Source organism: Lithobates pipiens, unplaced genomic scaffold, assembly GCF_037356315.1.
Source record: "Lithobates pipiens isolate NorthernLeopardFrog02 unplaced genomic scaffold, aLitPip1_a1.2 Scaffold_16, whole genome shotgun sequence".
NCBI lineage: Eukaryota > Metazoa > Chordata > Amphibia > Anura > Ranidae > Lithobates > Lithobates pipiens.
The window spans coordinates 348,907,762-348,926,656 of NW_027507748.1; the positions used below are offsets into that span (position 1 = coordinate 348,907,762).

General features: G+C 46.9%; 1 protein-coding gene across 1 annotated transcript in view; it reads left to right on the plus strand.

The window, feature by feature from the left end:
• Positions 1 to 15,966: 15,966 nt before the first annotated feature.
• The window catches only part of LOC143984371 (indolethylamine N-methyltransferase-like), a 47,342-nt gene continuing 44,413 nt past the window's right edge, over positions 15,967 to 18,895 (plus strand). Inside the window, exon 1 of the mRNA XM_077484596.1 lies at positions 15,967 to 16,120. Coding sequence (XP_077340722.1) covers positions 15,985 to 16,120 — 136 coding nt within the window. The 5' untranslated portion in view covers positions 15,967 to 15,984. The remainder of the gene's footprint in view (positions 16,121 to 18,895) is intronic.

Below are 18,895 nucleotides of genomic sequence, written 5' to 3' on the forward strand. Positions count from 1 at the left end.
CCCCCCCAGGTACGAAATTTAAAGGTATATTACACTTTTTTTTTTTTTTGTTGTTTCACTTTAATCATTATTTAAAATCACTGCTCACCAAAAAACGTCCGTTTTTTAAAAACTTCTTTTTTTTTTTTTTTTTTCTTTTTGCATTGATCCATGTCCCCTGGGGCAGGACCCAGGTCCCGAAACACTTTTTTTTAGGACAATAACTTGCATATTGGCCTTTAAAATTGGCACTTTAGATTTTGAATGTTGGAGTAACAGACTTTAATAGGGTTCTAAAGTTCACACAAAGTATGCTATATACTAGCTCCGTCGAATCTTCTTTATACATTCGATAGACACCATAAGCCTTCAAAGACACAGATTCAACCGTAATTCATATGGATTTTCAGACGACTGCAATTTTTGAACGAAAAACAAAATAAATAAAAACTAATTTCGGGAGTAACTAAATTTTTCGGATGAAAACAAAATATTTTACTCTGCACATGTTTAATAGCTAAATCACTCCCTATGTGGGAGTTGTGCTAGTGATTGAAGGGAAGTAAATGTCTTAATGGAGTTACCAGAGACTAGGTCAAATATGCGACTCAGGCCCCTACGCGCCCAGGCTTGCAATAATGGTTCAGAAAAGGCCGGGTAAAAGAGTGGGTAATATTGTAAAAGATGTAATCAACAACATGATCAATTCATGCTGTAAACAACAAATTAATTCAGGGCAGATTCTCTATGACAACTGCCACTCTTCAGGAGCAGGTATGAAGTGGGTGTCTATAAATATTAAGAAACAATGCGTTGGACAAATTATGTCTTATATGCCATAGATCTATTAGGGGAGAGAGGAGGGAAAGGGGAAAGGGGAAAGAGGGATAAAACCCACTTTTCCAAACTACTTACAGGTGATCCTATACGTTGGGGCATAAACATGGCAGACTGGAAACCGGACGAAAGGACATCAGCCCCCCGGGAGCTGAGGTGGACTGCCCAGACACACAGCGATGGAACTCCAGTAGCAAACACTGGTCCCCACAGGTGTGCCCCCCTTATTATAAAAATTAGTGTGATCCATGTGGTGATCATCATCTGTGAAAGGAGGGTATATAAATATTAAGGTATACTAGCAGTGAGTGGACAATTTGTGTATGAGATGTGATAGCTAATAAAGAGCTTGTGAAAGTATGAATTATGACGTGGGAAATTTATAAATCAAAATGAAAAACTAAAAGGGTGCATAACGCTAAAGACAATGTAAATGTGACGTGACATGAAAAAACAGCAAAAAAAATAAAGTATAGGTGAGACTATAAAAGATTACCTGGGATAAGATTGTGAGCGAGGGCAGTCCAAGATTGTGTGGAGACCATGGAGGTAACAACCATATGGGGGCCAGGAAAGGACCAGAGGGAGTATATATACTCAAGTGTAGCCGTGGGTGTCTATTCATCTTTATAAACCTCAATTATTACTGATATTATTAATTTAAAGTAGTATGCGGGTTTAGGATTTGAGGAGGTTTACTATATTTTGTTATTGTCCCACACCTTTATGTATAAAGTGTGTTTTTACTACTTTGCCTGTCTATGCTGGAGTGGGATAGTGCATGAGCTGGACTGGTCATCCTCCTGCTGTCCTGCTCAGTCCCGGGAGCTGCGATGCACTCCTAGTGCCCTCCCCTTCCTCCTCCTCTAGTGACGCGGAGGGGCGGGCGGGCTTCCTGTTCATCGACGTCACGCGCCGGTGCGGGATTGCGCCATTTTGTTGACGTCACCGCGCCGGCGCTGCAGATTCTCTGTGGCATCCTTCACGAGATGATGGTGATCGGGCGGCGAACACCTGATGTTGTTCAGCTGTCTGGCGCCTCTGCCTCCCATTGGCTGCCAGCGTGGCGTTGGTGGACACCCACGGCTACACTTGAGTATATATACTCCCTCTGATACTTTCCTTGCCCCCATATGGTTGTTACCTCCATGGTCTCCACACAATCTTGGACTGCCCTCGCTCACAATCTTATCCCAGGTAATCTTTTATAGTCTCACCTATACTTTATTTATTTTTGCTGTTTTTTCATGTCCCATTTACATTGTCTTTAGCGTTATGCACCCTTTTAGTTTTTCATTTTGATTTATCATTTCCCACGTCATAATTCATACTTTCACAAGCTCTTTATTAGCTATCACATCTCATACACAAATTGTCCACTCACTGCTAGTATACCTTAATATTTTATATACCCTCCTTTCACAGATGATCACCACATGGATCACACTAATTTTTATAATAAGGGGGGCACACCTGTGGGGACCAGTGTTTGCTACTGGAGTTCCATCGCTGTGTGTCTGGGCAGTCCACCTCAGCTCCCAGGGGGCTGATGTCCTTTCGTCCGGTTTCCAGTCTGCCATGTTTATGCCCCAATGTATAGGATCACCTGTAAGTAGTTTTGGAAAAGTGGGTTTTATCCCTCTTTCCCCTTTTTCCCTTTCCCTCCTCTCTCCCCTAATAGATCTATGGCATATAAGACATAATTTGTCCAACGCATTGTTTCTTAATATTTATAGACACCCACTTCATACCTGCTCCTGAAGAGTGGCAGTCGCCACGAAACGCGTCGAGCCAATAGATGCTCTCCTTTTTACATTATGAGCCAATAGGTGCTCTCTTCTACATTATATTGTCATCTTCTATTTATTCTATATATCGCCTGGACTGTACCAACCAACTATGATTGGAACTATTTACTATGGAGACACGTCGTGGTGAATGTGATTACTTACAAAGGTTTACAATATGAACCAATCTGTTTTACTATGGGATTGTGAGCCAAATAGTTGCCTCCCTATATTTACAATTATAACAGTACATGACTCTATATATCAATTGGTTTATATGTAACTGAATTTGGAATATAATTAGTTGTCATAGAGATCTGCCCTGAATGAATTTGTTATTTACAGTATGAATTGATCATGTTGTTGATTACATCTTTTACAATATTAGAGACCTCTGTCTGATGAATTTGGGTTTTTATAATATGAACTATGATAATATTCTTGTTGTTAATTTTTTTACAATTAAACCTTCTAGTGCCAATTGATGTCATGTTATGTTTAAATGCAGCGTCTTTGTTTTTTTTGTTTTTTTTTTATATTACTTTAGGTACCTGTCATATTCACTATCACCATGTTATCTCCAGGGTGCATGACTCATATAAAGTCCCACTTGTCTCTGTCTTTTTTCTGTTTGGTTCAAAGTATCGGGGATGGTCGTGCTTGGTTCTACCCACCTTGCGCTTCATATAAAGTCCCACCTAGCTGTCTGGTTCCTCCAAACTTTTTTTCATTTAAATGGGATTTCATATTTGCCGTGGTATAGTGTCATTTGTGCTAATTGGGCCGCTTGGTAATACTTTAAGAAATTAGGTACCCCCCAAGCCTCCAGTCGGCTTGTTGCGAAGCAGGATGGATCTTGAGACCCTGGGCCTCGTAGAACTCCATATATTTGAACACTCGGTTCTGAATGATACGGTGGAAGTAAGGGGGTATTGGTATCAGGAGGACTCTGTATAAATATAGGAGTTTGGGAAGCAGTGACATTTTGATGGCTGCAATACGTCCTAGCCATTAAATGCATAGAGGACGCCAGTCATTAAGAAGTGAAGAAAGGTGGTTCAGCATAGGGAGGTAGTTTGCATGAAAAAGGTCTGCTGTACTGTTGGTAAGTGTGTTTTTAATTCCTAAGTAGGGTAGGGAGGAAGTGGACCACTGAAACTGGAAATTTCCTTGCAGCTGGTTGAGTGTGGCAGGGACACATTGAGGGCTTTAGACTTTGCTTGATTGATTCCTGTGATTAGAGCGAATTTATCCAGAAGTTGGATTAAGTTTGGGAGTGTAGTGAAGTGGGGAAGTGATAAACAGAAGAGCATCATCGGCAAATGACTTTATGCGTTGTTGATGCTATCTCCAGGCCCCCGGATATTTGAGTTTGCTCGGATCAGTGCGGCTAGGGCAAATGCCAACGGTGACAGGGGGCAGCCCTGTCTAGCTCCTCTCTGTATTGGGAAGTACTCAGAGCGGAACCCCAAGTATCTCACAAAAGCCTGAGGGTTGGTGTAAAGAGCACTAATCTATTGGAGAAAGTAGAGACCAAAGCTCCAATGTTTCAGGATGAAACTTAAATGGGACCAGGAGACAGTAAGAAATGCATGGGTATCTTATGTGATCTAGCCACATGTTGAAGTAAGATGACACGCCGGATGTTATCACTGGCCTGTCGTTTGGGAATGAACCCCACTTGGACCTTGTGAATTAATTTGCCTATAATTGGATTGAGTCTCAGTGCTAAAATTTTTATAGCTACGTTAAGTAGAGAAATGGACCTAAAATTGGACCAAAGGGTATCGTCTGTGTTTAGGTATCGTAGAGATTATAGCTGTCAGTGTGTCCCTGCCAAAGGTTTGTTGGTGTAAGAGGGCGTTGAAGGATCTAACAAGGTGAGGGGCTAAGGTATCTGCAGACTTCTTATAAGTGCTGGGGAGGCCATCTGGGCCAGGACGTTTGTTAGGTTTGAGAGATTATATGGCATCCAGGACCTCCACGACCGTGATTGGACTCTCCATGGACTGCTTGCTGGACAGATCTGGTATTGGCAAATTGCAGGGTTTCTGCTTGTTGTAATGGAAACACGGTTTTGGTTTCATATAAGGCAGCCAATCTCTTACTAAATTCAGAGAGCACCCCAACAGGTTTGCTGGTGTGGATGTCGTTATCCAGCTTGAGTCTGATAGGCTTATGAATCCTGTCTGGTCGTCGAAGGCGTAGAGCCATAAATGTGGCCTTTGTGTAAATTTGTATGGTTGGATCTGTGTATTTTTTATCTGCTGACTCAGCTAATAGGAGATCTAGTTCTATTTTTTTTTTTTTTTTTTTTCTTCTAGGTCAACCTGTTTGATGGGGGGGGGGGGGGGGGGGTTGAAATTGGAGGAATTGTTGGTGGTAAGTAGGGATGCCCTTCGAGTTCGAGTCGAACATTGCCTGTTTGGGCTGTTTGCGGCAAATTCGAAAAGCCGGGAACACCCTGTACAAGTCTATGGGAGAAGTTTAAAGTGCTAATTTTAAAGGCTAATATGCAAGTTACTGTCCTAAAGTGTTTGGGGACATGGATCAATGCAAATAAAAGTTTTAAAAACTGCCGTTTTTTCAGGAGCAGTGATTTTAATGATTAAAGTGAAACAATAAAAGTGTAATATTCCTTTAAATTTCGTACCTGTGGGGTTCCCCTAAATTCAATTACCAGGCCCTTCAGGTCTGGTATGGATATTAAGGGGAAACCTGTGTCAAATTTTTTTATTTTTATTTTTCAAAATTGACGTGGGGGTCCCCCTAAAAATCCATACCAGACCCTTGATCCGCGCACACAACCTTGTAGGCTGCAGGAATAGAGGGGGGGGGGGGGGGACGCAAGAGCGCCCCCCCCCCTCCTGAACTGTACCAGGCCACATGCCCTCAACATTGGGAGGATGCTTTGGGGGTCTGTGACCCCCCTCAAAGCACCATGTCCCCATGTTGATGGGGGACAATGGCCACATCCCCCACAACCCTGGCCGGTGGTTGTGGTGATCTGCGGGCAGGAGGCTTATCAGAATCTGGAAGCCCCCTTTAACAAGGGGACACCAGATCCCGCCCCCCCTGTTTGAAATGGTAAGGGGGTACAAAAGTACCCCTACAATTTCAGAGTGTAAATAATGGTTAAATAAGACAAACGCACACTTTTTCAAAAAAAAATAAATAAAAAAAATTCCTTTATTAAAAAAAAAAGATTCAAGCAGTGGTAATCCACTCTTGCTATCCAGCGATGGATGATCATCTCTCCGGGGTCCAGTGATGGCTGATCTGATCCAGCAATTGTCATTTTCAGTCCATCCATGTATCCGTCTTCTGTCTCCACTGAGGAAACACTGCGGGGATCCCAGCGCTGATGTTTCTTATATTAGGAGGGCGGGGCCACCCATCACCTAACCCCGCCCCCTCTGACGCTGGTGAGGGAAGCCAGGGGTGACCCCCCCCCTCTGATGTAACAGAAACCTGCGTTGCATCAGAGGGGGGGCGGGATCACCTATACATTCTCTCTCTTTCTCTCTCTTTCTCTCTTTCTCTCTTTCCCTCTTTCTCTCCCAGGGGGGCTACTCTGAGACAAGTGAACAACAGGAGTCTGAAGAGGAGGCGCAAGAAGAGCATGCTTTAAACCTTTCTGGGATCCCTGTGGATGGGAAGAGGATGACATTATCCTGGATGATGAGCAGGAGCCAGGCCACCACACTGCTTCCAGTTTAGTGCAAATGGGGGGGGCCTTCATGCTCCAGTGTTTTTAATAGGGACCCCCGTATAAAAAGCATAAGGGTCAAGGACCAGTACTGGGTGGCAACGTATTTAAACCCCCGGTACAAACACAAAATGGCGGAAATGTTACTGCCGTCACAGAGGGCTGTTGGAATGGAGCACTTCCAGGCCTTGCTTCCAGAAATGCTGCATTCTGCTTTTGCGTGCACTGGCAGAGGAGCAATTCCCACTCCCAGAGAAGGAGTTGCGGGTACCAATCCAACAGCGCCTGCAAGAAGAGGCCGGTTTGAAGATGTGTTGGTGACTTCTGATATGAGGTCATTCTTTCAGCCGACCCATCGACAGGTCTCATCTGGATCCAGCATCAGGGAACGCCTAGACCGTCAGGTGTCTGACTACATCGGGTTAACGGCCGATGTGGACGCTCTGAAGATTGATGAACCCCTGGATTACTGGGTGAGCAGGCTTGACCTCTGGCCAGAGTGTGCCCAATTTGCAATCGAACTGTTGGCTTGCCCCTCGTCCAGTGTCCTGTCCGAAAGGACGTTCAGCGCCGCAGGGGGAGATCGTGACCGATAAGCGTACTCGCCTAGCTCACGACAGTGACTACCTCACATTTCTAAAAATGAATGAGGCATGGATCTCGGAGGAATTCAACACATGTGACCAGTAGACCATGTATATGTCTATAAACGATTTTTTTTAATCGAGCACACAGACCTTCTTTCTTCATTTGGCTCACTTCCTTGTACAAAAAAAGCACACCGTACTATATGCCCGTACCCTCCTGTTTGAAGAGGTTGAGAAGTGTCGTCATATTTCTACTGGGGCTGCTTATTATGAGGGGCTCCCACCATCCCTGTGCTATGCTGACTTCCTCCTGGGGCTGCTTACGGTGCTGGTGTCAGTGCTGTATCTCACGGTGCTGGTGTCAGTGCTGTATCTCACGGTGCTGGTGTCAGTGCTGTATCTCACGGTGCTGGTGTCAGTGCTGTATCTCACGGTGCTGGTGTCAGTGCTGTATCTCACGGTGCTGGTGTCGGATCACTCCTATCACGGTGCTGGTGATCATCTCCTGCACCCTCTTCTTTGCCTACCCTGACCTTCCCTCTCCTCCATTGCCTTCATGCACTTCACAGTCCTGAATTGTCAGAATTTCATATATATATATATATATATATATATATATATATATATATATATATATATATATAAAAAAAATGCTTGTAGTTGTCGATCCCAGATTCACCTCGTACATGTATAAGTCATTGGCCATGTGGTGGGACTATGTGTGCACAGCTAGTAATTATTTTGTGGCTGCAAATTTGACCTAATAGGTTTGTAAAGTTCGCCTCCCATTTAAGTCAATGGGGCCCGCCGCGAACGTTACGGTTCGTGAACTAGCGTTCGCGAAACGTCCCGTTGGAAGTTCGTCCATCACTAATAGACACCCCCCAGGTACGAAATTTAAAGGAATATTACACTTTTATTGTTTCACGTTTAATCATTAAAATCCCTGCTCCTGAAAAAAACGGCCTTATTTTTATTTTATTTTTTCCTTGATCCATGTCCCCTGAGGCAGGACCCAGGTCCCCAAACACTTTTTAGGACAGTAACTTGCATGCCTTTTAAAATTGGCACTTTAGATTTTGAACGTTCGAGTCTCATAGACTTTAATAGGGTTCTAAATTTCACACGAAGTTTAGATCTGTTCGCAGGTTCTGGTGCGACCCGAACGGGGGGGGGGGGGGGGGTTGTTCGGCTCATCCTTAGTGGTAAGCTAATTCCAATTGTTGCATCTTCAGTTTCTTGTCCCTCCTTAAGGTGGATAGCAACCGAGATGAATTTGCCTCTAATAACAGGCTTGTGTGCCTCCCAAAGGAGAATCGGGGAGATTTCGGGGATGGAGTTATGTTGCAATTATTCCTTTAAGGGCCTAGTTTACTATCAAAACAATCAGATTTGTTGGTTTAGGTGTGACTCATTCATACACCAGGTTTTTTTTCTCTGGATTGAGCAATCGGTGAGGAAACCGTGGTGATAACTGCGCAGTGGTCGGACCAGGTGATCGGGCAAATCGTGGCTTGTATCACTATCGGGAAGAATGCTACTGGTACAAACGTGATCTATCCTTAAAGGATTTGTGTGAGAAGGAATAAAATGTAAGATTTTTCTTTAACCACTTTCTTACTGGGCACTTAAACCCCCCTCAGTCCCAGACCAATTTTCAGCTTTCAGCGCTGATGCAATTTGAATGACGATTGCGCGGGCATACAACACTGTACCCAAATGAAATTTTTATCATTTTTTTTTCCCACAAATAGAGCTTTCTTTTGGTGGTATTTAATCACAGCTGGGAGTTTTATTTTTTGCTAAACAAACCAAAAATATGCAAAAAAAAAAATCATGTTTAATAGTTTGTTATAAAATTTTGCAAACGGGTCATTTTTCTCCTTCATTGAAGCGCGCTGATGAGGCGGCACTGATAGGCTGCACTGATGGGCAAAGACGGGCACGGATGGGCGGCACGGATGGGCGGCACGGATGGGCGGCACGGATGGGCGGCACTGATGGGCGGCACTGATGGGCGGCACTGATGGGCACGGATATGTGGCACTGGGGTGCAGCACCTTTGTTGAGGCAGACTGTGGGCACTGCTGGGTGGCACTGACAGGGGGGACACATTTTTTTATTCAGGCAGGCACTGGCAGGGGGCAGGTGGGCACTGGCAGGGCTGGCTGTGATCGGCTTTTTTTTTTTTTTTTTCTCCTTGCGCTGTCAGCGCGAGGAGGAATAATGGCCGATTACCGGCTCCGTTATATCACATGATCAGCTGTCATTGGCTGACAGCTGATCACGTGATAAGGGGTCGGGATCAACCCCCCATCTTGAACGGATCGGTGATCACAGAGCGCGCCCCTCAGGGTGCGCGCAGGCCGCTCGTGCACGGGACTACGTCGATAGACGTAGTCCCGGAAAAGGAGATCCGCGCTGTAGCCGTCATTCGGCTATAGCGCGGGTCTCAAGTGAATAAGGGATTGCATTCTCTTCAGGTGTCAACGAGAGAAGCTTTTTGGCATTGTTTGTGGAATTGGACTGGAGAGAGGGTGTGATGTTCCGTCAAATAAGGGGATTTGTCTAGATGTGAAAGAAGTGTTAAGTTAGAGTCGCCACACAAGTGTGCCTTTACAGTGTAGTTTAATAATGTGCAGGAGATGAGAGAGAAAAAGGGGTTTGGGTTATTGTTGGGGGCATAGTAGGATACTATCGTGGTTTCCACATCCTGTAACAGGACTACTAAGATAATATAGCAGCCCTCCGGGTCTCTTATTTCTGTTGTGGGGGTGAAGGGGAGTGTGTGGTGGAAGGCTAACAGCACTCCTGTGTTTTAGAGGCGGCTGAGGCGGTGAAGACCTGTGGGTAACAGGAGCTGAAGTACCGTATATACTCGAGTATAGGCCGACCCGAATATAAGCCGAGGCCCCCAATTTACCCCCAAAAAACTGGAAAACTTATTGACTCGTGTATAAGCCGAGGGTGAGACATGGCTGTCCATCCCTGTGTGTCCGTCCATCCCTGTGTGTGTGTCCGTCCATCCATCCCTGTGTGTGTGTCCATCCATCCATCCATCCATCCCTGTGTGTGTGTGTGTGTGTGTGTGTGTGTGTGTGTGTGTGTGTGTGTATTCATCCATCCATCCATCCATCCCTGTGTGTGTGTGTGTGTGTATCCATCCATCCATCCATCCCTGTGTGTGTGTGTGTGTGTATCCATCCATCCATCCATCCATCCCTGTGTGTGTGTGTGTGTGTATCCATCCATCCATCCCTGTGTGTGTGTGTGTGTGTGTGTGTGTGTGTGTGTATCCATCCATCCATCCATCCATCCCTGTGTGTGTGTGTGTCCGTGCAGCCTTGTGTGTGTGTCCAGCCTACCTGTGTCCCAAGCCTCCGTCCCGAGCCGCCGTCGTCCCGTGCCTCCTCCGTCCCGTGTCGTGCCGATGGATCGCCGCTCCAGGATCGCCGCTCTTCTCGGCGGCCATTCTACAATTCAAAAGCCGCGCCTCCGCCTCCGCCTGTGATAGGCGGAACACTCAATTTCCCAGCAGCCTGTGTTCCGCCTATCACGGACATCCTCTCATACTCGTCCGTAGTATGAGAATGAACGGATGTCCGTGATAGGCGGAACACTGACTGCTGGGAAATTCAGTGTTCCGCCTATCACAGGCGGAGGCGGAGAAGGAGGCGCGGCTTTTGAATTTTAATGTCCGCCGTCTGTCTGCTCGATACGCTGATCGAGCAGTCAGACAGCGGTGACTCGAGTATAAGCCGAGGGGGCACTTTCAGCCTCAAAAAAGAGGCTGAAAATCTCGGCTTATACTCGAGTATATACGGTACTAGGGTGTATATTTTACCGCAAAATGGGTTTCTTGGAGGGCAACCATGCTGGCTTTCAGGGACGAAAAGGTTTGAAATTCCTTAACTGCCTTATTAGAAGAATTAAGTCCCTTAACATTAAGAGAAAGTATGTTTAGGGGGGCCATGTTTGTGGTAGGGAGGGAGAATTGTGATGAGATGCGTGGGCCGACCAGAAGGGAAAGGGAGAGAAAGAATGAGGGTGGAGAGGAGTATAAAGAACGTTGCGTAGGGCAAACCATGTACTTGTAGGAGAAAAAAGGGAAGAACAAAACTCCCAAACAGAGAAGTGCATGGACTCTGCGGTCAAAGCGGATCGAAGAGTGGGTGCACTGTGTGGTGGGGGGGGGGGCAGTGACAACTCCCCGCTGCTAATGGGAAAGGCACTTAAAAGTGTAACAATAAGCTCAGTTAATAGTGAAAGGTGCAGAGGAGGAATAACTTATGGACCCCAAAACTTGCAAAGCAACTTTTTAAACATGATCAACATAGGATAGTTGGGATTAGGAGAAAGGGGAGAGGTAGGAAAATCGTTGGGGGAGGAAAAAAGGAGATGGGAGGAAGAGGGGAAAGATAAAGGGAGGGGGAACAGGGTAGAGGGAGAGAAAAGGAAGAAGGGGGGGGGGGGGTGGGGAGATGGGGTGTTAGGAGAGAAGGAGGGGGGGGGAAGAGTGTTAAATGTAGTTACAATAAATCTCTGGTTTTGGGTGTTAGACAACTATTGTAATAGTACCTGTATTGTTTCTCAATAAGGGCAAGGTTATCTGGTGCTGCAGAGAACTACAGGTCCTGATAATAGAACACGTAGAGAAACGAAAGGAGTTATAAAAAAAAAAAAGTAGTATGAAACATAAAAAATAAAAATGGGGGGGAAAATGGAGGGGGGGGGGGAACTTTCAGAGGATAAAAAATGAAAATATTAAAAATAAGCCTTTTTTTTTTTTTTTTTTTTGTAGATGATTCCCTAGTCAGACTGGGAATAGATATTATGCATAGTAGCTGGGGGCCGTCTGAGTCAATGTGCCCCTTTAGAGGGCATAGGGATCTGTGGGAGGCAGGAAAGTACATACTGGGTAATTGTCCCCCCAGGTCTCGGTCAGAGGAATCTTCAGTGCAGAGACAGATGTCCAATGTTCCTCAAGGCGCCTGGAGACCTGAATTCTCAAAAGGGTACACATAAAAAGGAAGGGTAAAGGGGTAACCTTTTGAAGGATCAGCGAGATTTAGGACTGGAAAAGTTTGTTCAAACAATCATGCGGGAGTTCCTCTGCGAATTGACAAAGGGCCCAGTTACGTTTCGGTGTGGCTGAATATGGATGTGCAGCTGAGCAGACAGGCGTGTGAGGAAGGGTAGGTTGCAAATGATTATCTGGTGTCTCCAGGAGGCGTTGTAGTGATTCTGGAGATGTACAGGAGTGTTGCTCGCCTTGGAATATAAATTGTAGGGTGACAGGAAATCGCCATGTATACTTAAGTTGGTGTTGCAGGAGTATTTGGAGTTGTGGCTTCATGGCCTTGAGCTTGGCTATGGTGAGAGGAGCTAGGTCTGAGAGAAGCTGGTAAGAGTGGCCCCGGAACAGCAATGATTCCTTGTTGCGGGCAGCAGTGAGAAGTTGTTCTTTAGTGCAGAAAAAGTGTAGCTTCACTATATCCCGCGGTGGTCCATCGTTCTGACTGCGGGTGAGAGCTCTATGAATTCTAGCCGTTCGATGGGTATGGACGGGGAGAGCTCCTGGAATAAAGCAGTGGTGAACGATTGAACATAATCGATCACCTCGGGTATTCCCCGGAGCCTCAGATTGGACCTGCGGTATCGGTTCTAGGCATCCTTCAGGCGAGAAAGTAATGTAGCGTTCTCCTCACGGAGTGCAGCTTGTTCTTGTAGGGTGAGCTCAATGTCCTCTACCCTGGTCTCAAGGTCTGCTGTGCGCTGCCCTATTTCACGGATTTCCCATGAAAGCATGTTAGTAATCTGGTCAGATGTGGCTTTCAGGGCCTTCTGGAGCATGGCTTCCATATGCTGGAGGAAGGCGTTTTGGTTCCTAGCGGAGGATGGCAGCGTAGGAGAGCTGCCGATGTGAAAATCGGGGTCCTCTTCCTCCCCGCTGTCTGCATGCTCCGGTCTGGCTGGAAATGCTTGTTTAGCAAGGGCCTTTGCCGCCATCTTAGACAAGGTGAGGGCTTCCTTGATGGGTTTGGGCTTACTTTTGCTTCGGTGACCCGTCGGCACATCCCGGTAGATGCAGGGGTGTGTGGGGAGACGGATCACATTAGCGGCTCGGACGGCAATACGGTTCCCGAATCTGCAGCGGGGAGTGCAGAGCTCTAGCAGGAAGCTTCCTCCATGTTGGGCTTCGTGCATGCGTTGTTTTTTTTTTTTTTTTTTTTTTTTGGCTCATTTCATGCTCCAACGTTGTTTTGCTTCTGGAGTCATTCATTATGGTGTTTTTTTTGTTTTTTTGAGGGGGGGGGGGTGGGTTTATTTATTTATTTTCAGGCTGCATAGTTGAGAGTTTGGGATAGATAAGGTGTTGATGAGTTGTTGCATGCCACACGGCTTGGACTGGTCCTTACTATTCAGTAAGGCTTTATGGTGGCATGAGCTGGGACTTCTGTTTTTTTTTGTAGGTGGTCCAAGTAGGATAGCGCCCTCTTCTGTATGCGAGAAGTAAGGGAAATCCCAACTCAGACCGGCAAGCACTGTTAGAGGTGCTTGCAGAGTTCCAGATGAAATATATTTCTGTTGGGCTGGGTCCCATTTGGATTGGTCTGGGTAGGTGACGGGACCCCAAACGTCAATGCTATAAAGAAGAATTGGGATGACGACGCTATCAAATATTCTGAGCCAGACACGCTGGTGGTTTTAGGTGGTACAGTTGTCTCCTGATGGCATAGAAGTCTCTGAATGCCTTGTCTTTTAGTGCCTCCTATGGCTGGCTTGATACTTCCTCAGGGCCGGACTGGGAATAAAAACCAGCCCAACAGCATAACGTCATTATTTTCTTCATGAAAGGAAAAACCATACATTTTAAAGCACGTTTGATGAAGACAGTACCGTATATACTCGAGTATAAGCCGAGATTTTCAGCCTCTTTTTTGAGGCTGAAAGTGCCCCCCTCGGCTTATACTCGAGTCATCGCTGTCTGCCCGCTCGATCAGCGTGTCGAGCAGACAGACAGCGGCCATTCTGATTCAAAAGCCGCGCCTCCGGCTCCCCCTTCGCCTGTGATAGGCGGAACACTGAATTTCCCAGCAGCCTGTGTTCCGCCTATCACGGACTTCGTATCATCCTCGTACTACGGACGAGGATGATACGACGTCTGTGATAGGCGGAACACAGGCTGCTGGGAAATTCAGTGTTCCGCCTATCACAGGCGAAGGCGGCGGCGCAGCTTTTGAATTTTACAATGGCCGCCGACGAACGAAGAGGGCACGGGACGGAGGCAAGGCACAGGACGGCACGGCACGGGACGGGACGGGACGGGACCGGAGGCAAGGCATGGCGGCGAGGCACGGCGGCGAGGCACGGAGGCAAGGAGGCTCGGCACGGGACGGAGGCTCGGGACAAAGGCTCAGGACACAGGTAGGCTGGACACACACACACACACACACACACACACACACACACACACACACACACACACACACACACACAGGGATGGATGGATGGATGGAGACACACACACACAGGGATGGATGGACGGACACACAGGGATGGACGGACACACAGGGATGGACGGACACACAGGGATGGACGGACACACACACAGGGATGGACAGGCATGTCTTACCCTCGGCTTATACACGAGTCAATAAGTTTGCCAGTTTTTTTGGGGGTAAATTGGGGGCCTCGGCTTATATTCGGGTCGGCCTATACTCGAGTATATACGGTAATATAATATAATATTTTATATATATTATATGAAATCGCATATGGAGGTAGGTATGTATGTATATTAAATTCCAGACTGCAGACATGATACAAGAGCTCACTGCGCCCACCAAATGCGGCTTTACTGTGCCGTGAATGCAGTCTTGCAGTGCCCCATGTCCCTGTCTGTGGGAAGGTGTGTTGTTGATGCTCGGTGCAGGATATCCATTACGGCCAGCAGCAGGCAGGGTCTGGTCTCGTTTTGGATGGGGACGGTGCTCCTTCCAGAGGATCTGTTTGCTGTGAGATGGAGTGGTCCCTGGCCACCTGCACCTTCAGCCGTCCTCAAAGAGCAGGGGGGAGTGGAGATCACAGGGGTGGGGAGCAGAAAACGCTGGGGGGGGGACTTGAGAGCACTGGGGGGGCCCAAAAACCAGCCTACCGTGCTCTCCACCCCCTGAGAGCACGGTAGTAAAGAGCATGGGGGCTTGAGAGTACTGGGGGCGTACAAAGAGCAGGGGGGAGTGGAGAGCAATGGGGGGGGGGGAGCTTGAGAGCACCAGTGGGGGCCAGAAAGAACAGAGGTAGAAAGCATGGGGGACTGGAGAGCACACTGGTAGGGTTGGAGAGCACATGGATGGGGGCAAAATGCAGGGGGGAGTGGAGAGTGCTGGGGGGAGTGGAGCACTGGGATGGTGGCTATAGAAGGATGGGGAGAGCTGGACAGCGAGGGGGCAGCAAGAATAGGGGAGGAGAGAACTGTGGGGGGGCAGGAGAGTGTGGTGGTGGAGGAGAGCACTGAGGGGGCGGTGGCAGGGAGCACAACGTGAACTGGGGACAGTAAAATACATTGGATAGGAGAATCGACAGGGGGGGGCCCCCCCTCCTCCACTGATCCTCCTATCCAGGCACTGTGGCACACAGGGCGGGCTGTACCTGCAGCATCTCCTCCTGTGGATCACAGCGCTGGCTGGCTCTGTGTTCGGCGGCCGCTCTGTAACATGGCCCCGCCCCCTCAGACCGACTCGTGTGATAGAATAAACTTTCCACCTATCACATGAGTCGGTCTGAGGGGGCGGGGCCATGTTACAGAGCGGCCGCCGAACACCAAGCCAGCCAGCTCTGTGATCCGCAGTAGAGAGTGGAGCATGCAGCCGCAAGTAAAAGCGGGGCCCCAAGGCAGATGGCCTACCGGGAAATCTCGGGTTTGAAAACACTGATGCATACTATTATTCAAAGTTAGAATAAACTTGGACATTTTAGTTTTAATGCTGTTTTGTGCTAAAACAATACCGCCCCTTTATATATTATACATTTTTTTTTTTATTTTTTTTTTTATTTCAGAGTTTCAGTCTCCCCATCTAATGAGATGGATTTTACGGGTGGGGAAACATATCTGTCCAGCTTTGACCCTAAGGGGTATTTGACTTCGTTCTGCACTGGGGCCAGAGAAGGCAGCATAGTGAAGTTTAGACTACAAAAACTCTATGAAACTTTTGGGCCAGGTATGTAGATACTCTACCATAGAGATCAATAATGTTAATATGGTTCTAGTAGTATTGTTTTTTATTCTTCCATAAAAAGCGTTTATTGGGGGGGTGGAGCCAGCAGCCGAAGGAGTTGGCCGCATGAGAGGAGAGCTCCAGATCTCACAGCGGTTCCCGGCCTATACATTGACTCTCACACCTGCATAAAGGTGCCATAAAGAGCTTCCAGTAAGTAGGCGCTATATCACCGACCAACATGGGGAAGCGAAACCCCCCCCCCCTCGCCGGACCTCTTAAGCTTACAACTTCGGACCTGCTGAAGCCAGCTCACCTAAAGATGATACCGGCCAGGAGCAGACGAGCTCTCCGTCTAGCCACAGTTCCCCACTCGGCTCTCATACCAGCGGTGGGAGCCGAGCTTTTCCCAGGGACTCTCCGGGTGCCAGTCCCCTCAAGACTAATCCCAGGAAATCCCCAGCACACCAGTATGCAGGTGAGAGGGGAATAGGGGAGATATCAGAGGACTCCATACAAGAGTTCATTGAATGTATAGACTACCCTGCAATAGGACAGCCTCTATCAGACAAAACGATGAAAGATATGCTAGTTTCTCTGAGGGGGTCACTTCATAAAGACATGATGTCCATGGTCTCACACCTAAGGTAGAGTACCTGGGAGATGGGGTTCACTATGTGGAAGACAAAATGGTGGATTATGTGGTGTCACACAATGAACTGGTAGATGCACACAGATGCAGAGGAAGAACTACTAGCCATTAAATCCAAGCTGGTAGACTTGGAAGACCGTTCCAGAAGGAACAATGTTAAGTTCAGGGGAGTTGCTGAAACAATCCCATCTGAACTGTGCAACCACATTCAACAACTGATAGCTACTCTGCTGCCTGAGGTGCCCAAAAGAGAAATCGTGGTAGATAGACTCTCGAAACCACTCTACCTGCCTGGAAAAAGTATCAAGTGATGTTATACCCCCTCAAACCCTTTTTGCATGTGAAGCGCTTATGCTGAGGGCTAGAAAAGATCCCAACCTGCCGCACCCATACGGAGGCTTTACTCTATTTGCTGACTTATCCAAGTACACTATGCAGGCCCGCAGCAAACTAGTTCTGTTTACTAAGCTATACCAGAACCATGAGGTAGTCTATCGCTGGGACTTCCCCGCTAAACTGATTGTCACCTGGAAAGGCAAAACTTTCAAAGTGCAAACGAGCATGGACCTGGCGGAGAAGTGGGGCCTCCTATCAGCTGACCATCAAACACTCAATGATGGTGCTTCTCCACCAAAAGTTGATCCTCTGTGGAACACTGCCCCTGGTTGACTGCTACTCCTGACATAACAGGTGCTTTAGTTACATCTCGGGGAAACCCTGTGGCTCCGTTGAGCTGATATCACCCCCCCCCCCCCCTCCTCGAAAGAAGCACTAGTTACTACTGTTGACTTGATACACCTCCCTTTTTTCTTTTTTTTTTTTTTTATATTTGCTGTTCTTTAATTTTTACTTTTTTTTTTTTTTTTTTTTGTTTTTCCGTTGACACCATTTATGCCATGATCATCCTTCGGATTCCTCCAGCCTCGATGACTACCAGCCTGCAAGGTCTTCATCACCTAATACAAGGGGACAATCTCTGCTGTCAGGTGCTTATCAATCCTTTTATCCTGAAAGCTTGTATCCATGAATGCTAACTGGCTTAATATCCCCCTACAAACCTAAAGCAATGTGGCAGGAAGCCAAATGCATTAAAGGGATGTTGCCTGCATTCGGGAGACCCACTTTTCCTCCTCCAATCCACCCAAATGTACACATAAACTGTACCTGCATATATTTACAGCAAACGACAACAGTTAAAAGGGGAACCCTGATTGCAATAAAAAATTCTGTCGCTTTTACTCTCCACTCCTCCAATATCAGATCAAAACAGGAGATGCCTTATCTTATTGTGCGACATCAACAATGTCGCTTGCACAATTTAACGTACGCACCCAATTATCACCAAATTGCATTTACGCACAAATTTCTCAGAATTAACAATGTGTGGAAGGGGTTGCTCCTCCTTCAAAGACTTCAATGTGATGGTGGACAACAATTTAGACTCTACAGCAAAGTCGCACACACCCTACGTTGCAGCAAGTCCTGCACAATGAAGACCTCCTATGATGTTTGGCACTGCCTTAATCCAGCAGAGAAGGACATTACATACTATTCAGCCTCGCATAAGATCTTTACCCAAATTGATCCTTTTTGTTACTGTCAAAGGTGTCTGATGCAAAAATACTCTCTTCTATAGTCAGACCATGCCCCTATTTCTATAGTGGATGAAGCTCATGCCTCAAGGCATGTTTATATGTAGCACAATAATGTAAGGCCCCCCCCCCCCCCCGGGTGCCATTCAAAAAAAGGATCTAGAGGGAAAGATCCATGAATTTTTCTCCATCAATATTACACCGGAAGTTCCCTTTTCCTCAGTCTTGTGTGCACATAAAGCCTTTGTCAGAGGCCTGTTGATACAAATGGCGGCCAGGGAAAAAAAGACATTAAATCCTGTGAAATGTCTGCACTTTTGTTAACAATGAAACCGCTAGAATCCCATCACAAAAATACTTTGGTAGAGGATAAATGGCAAGAACTGACAAATTGCAGGATCAAATTTAAAGCTCTTCTAGAAGCAAACCATGCAAACACCCTGAGGATTTAAAGCCTGATTTTACTCCCAGGGCAATAAGGCAGGTACATTTCTAGCCAACTAACTTAGACAGAGGCAACTCAAATCTAAATTG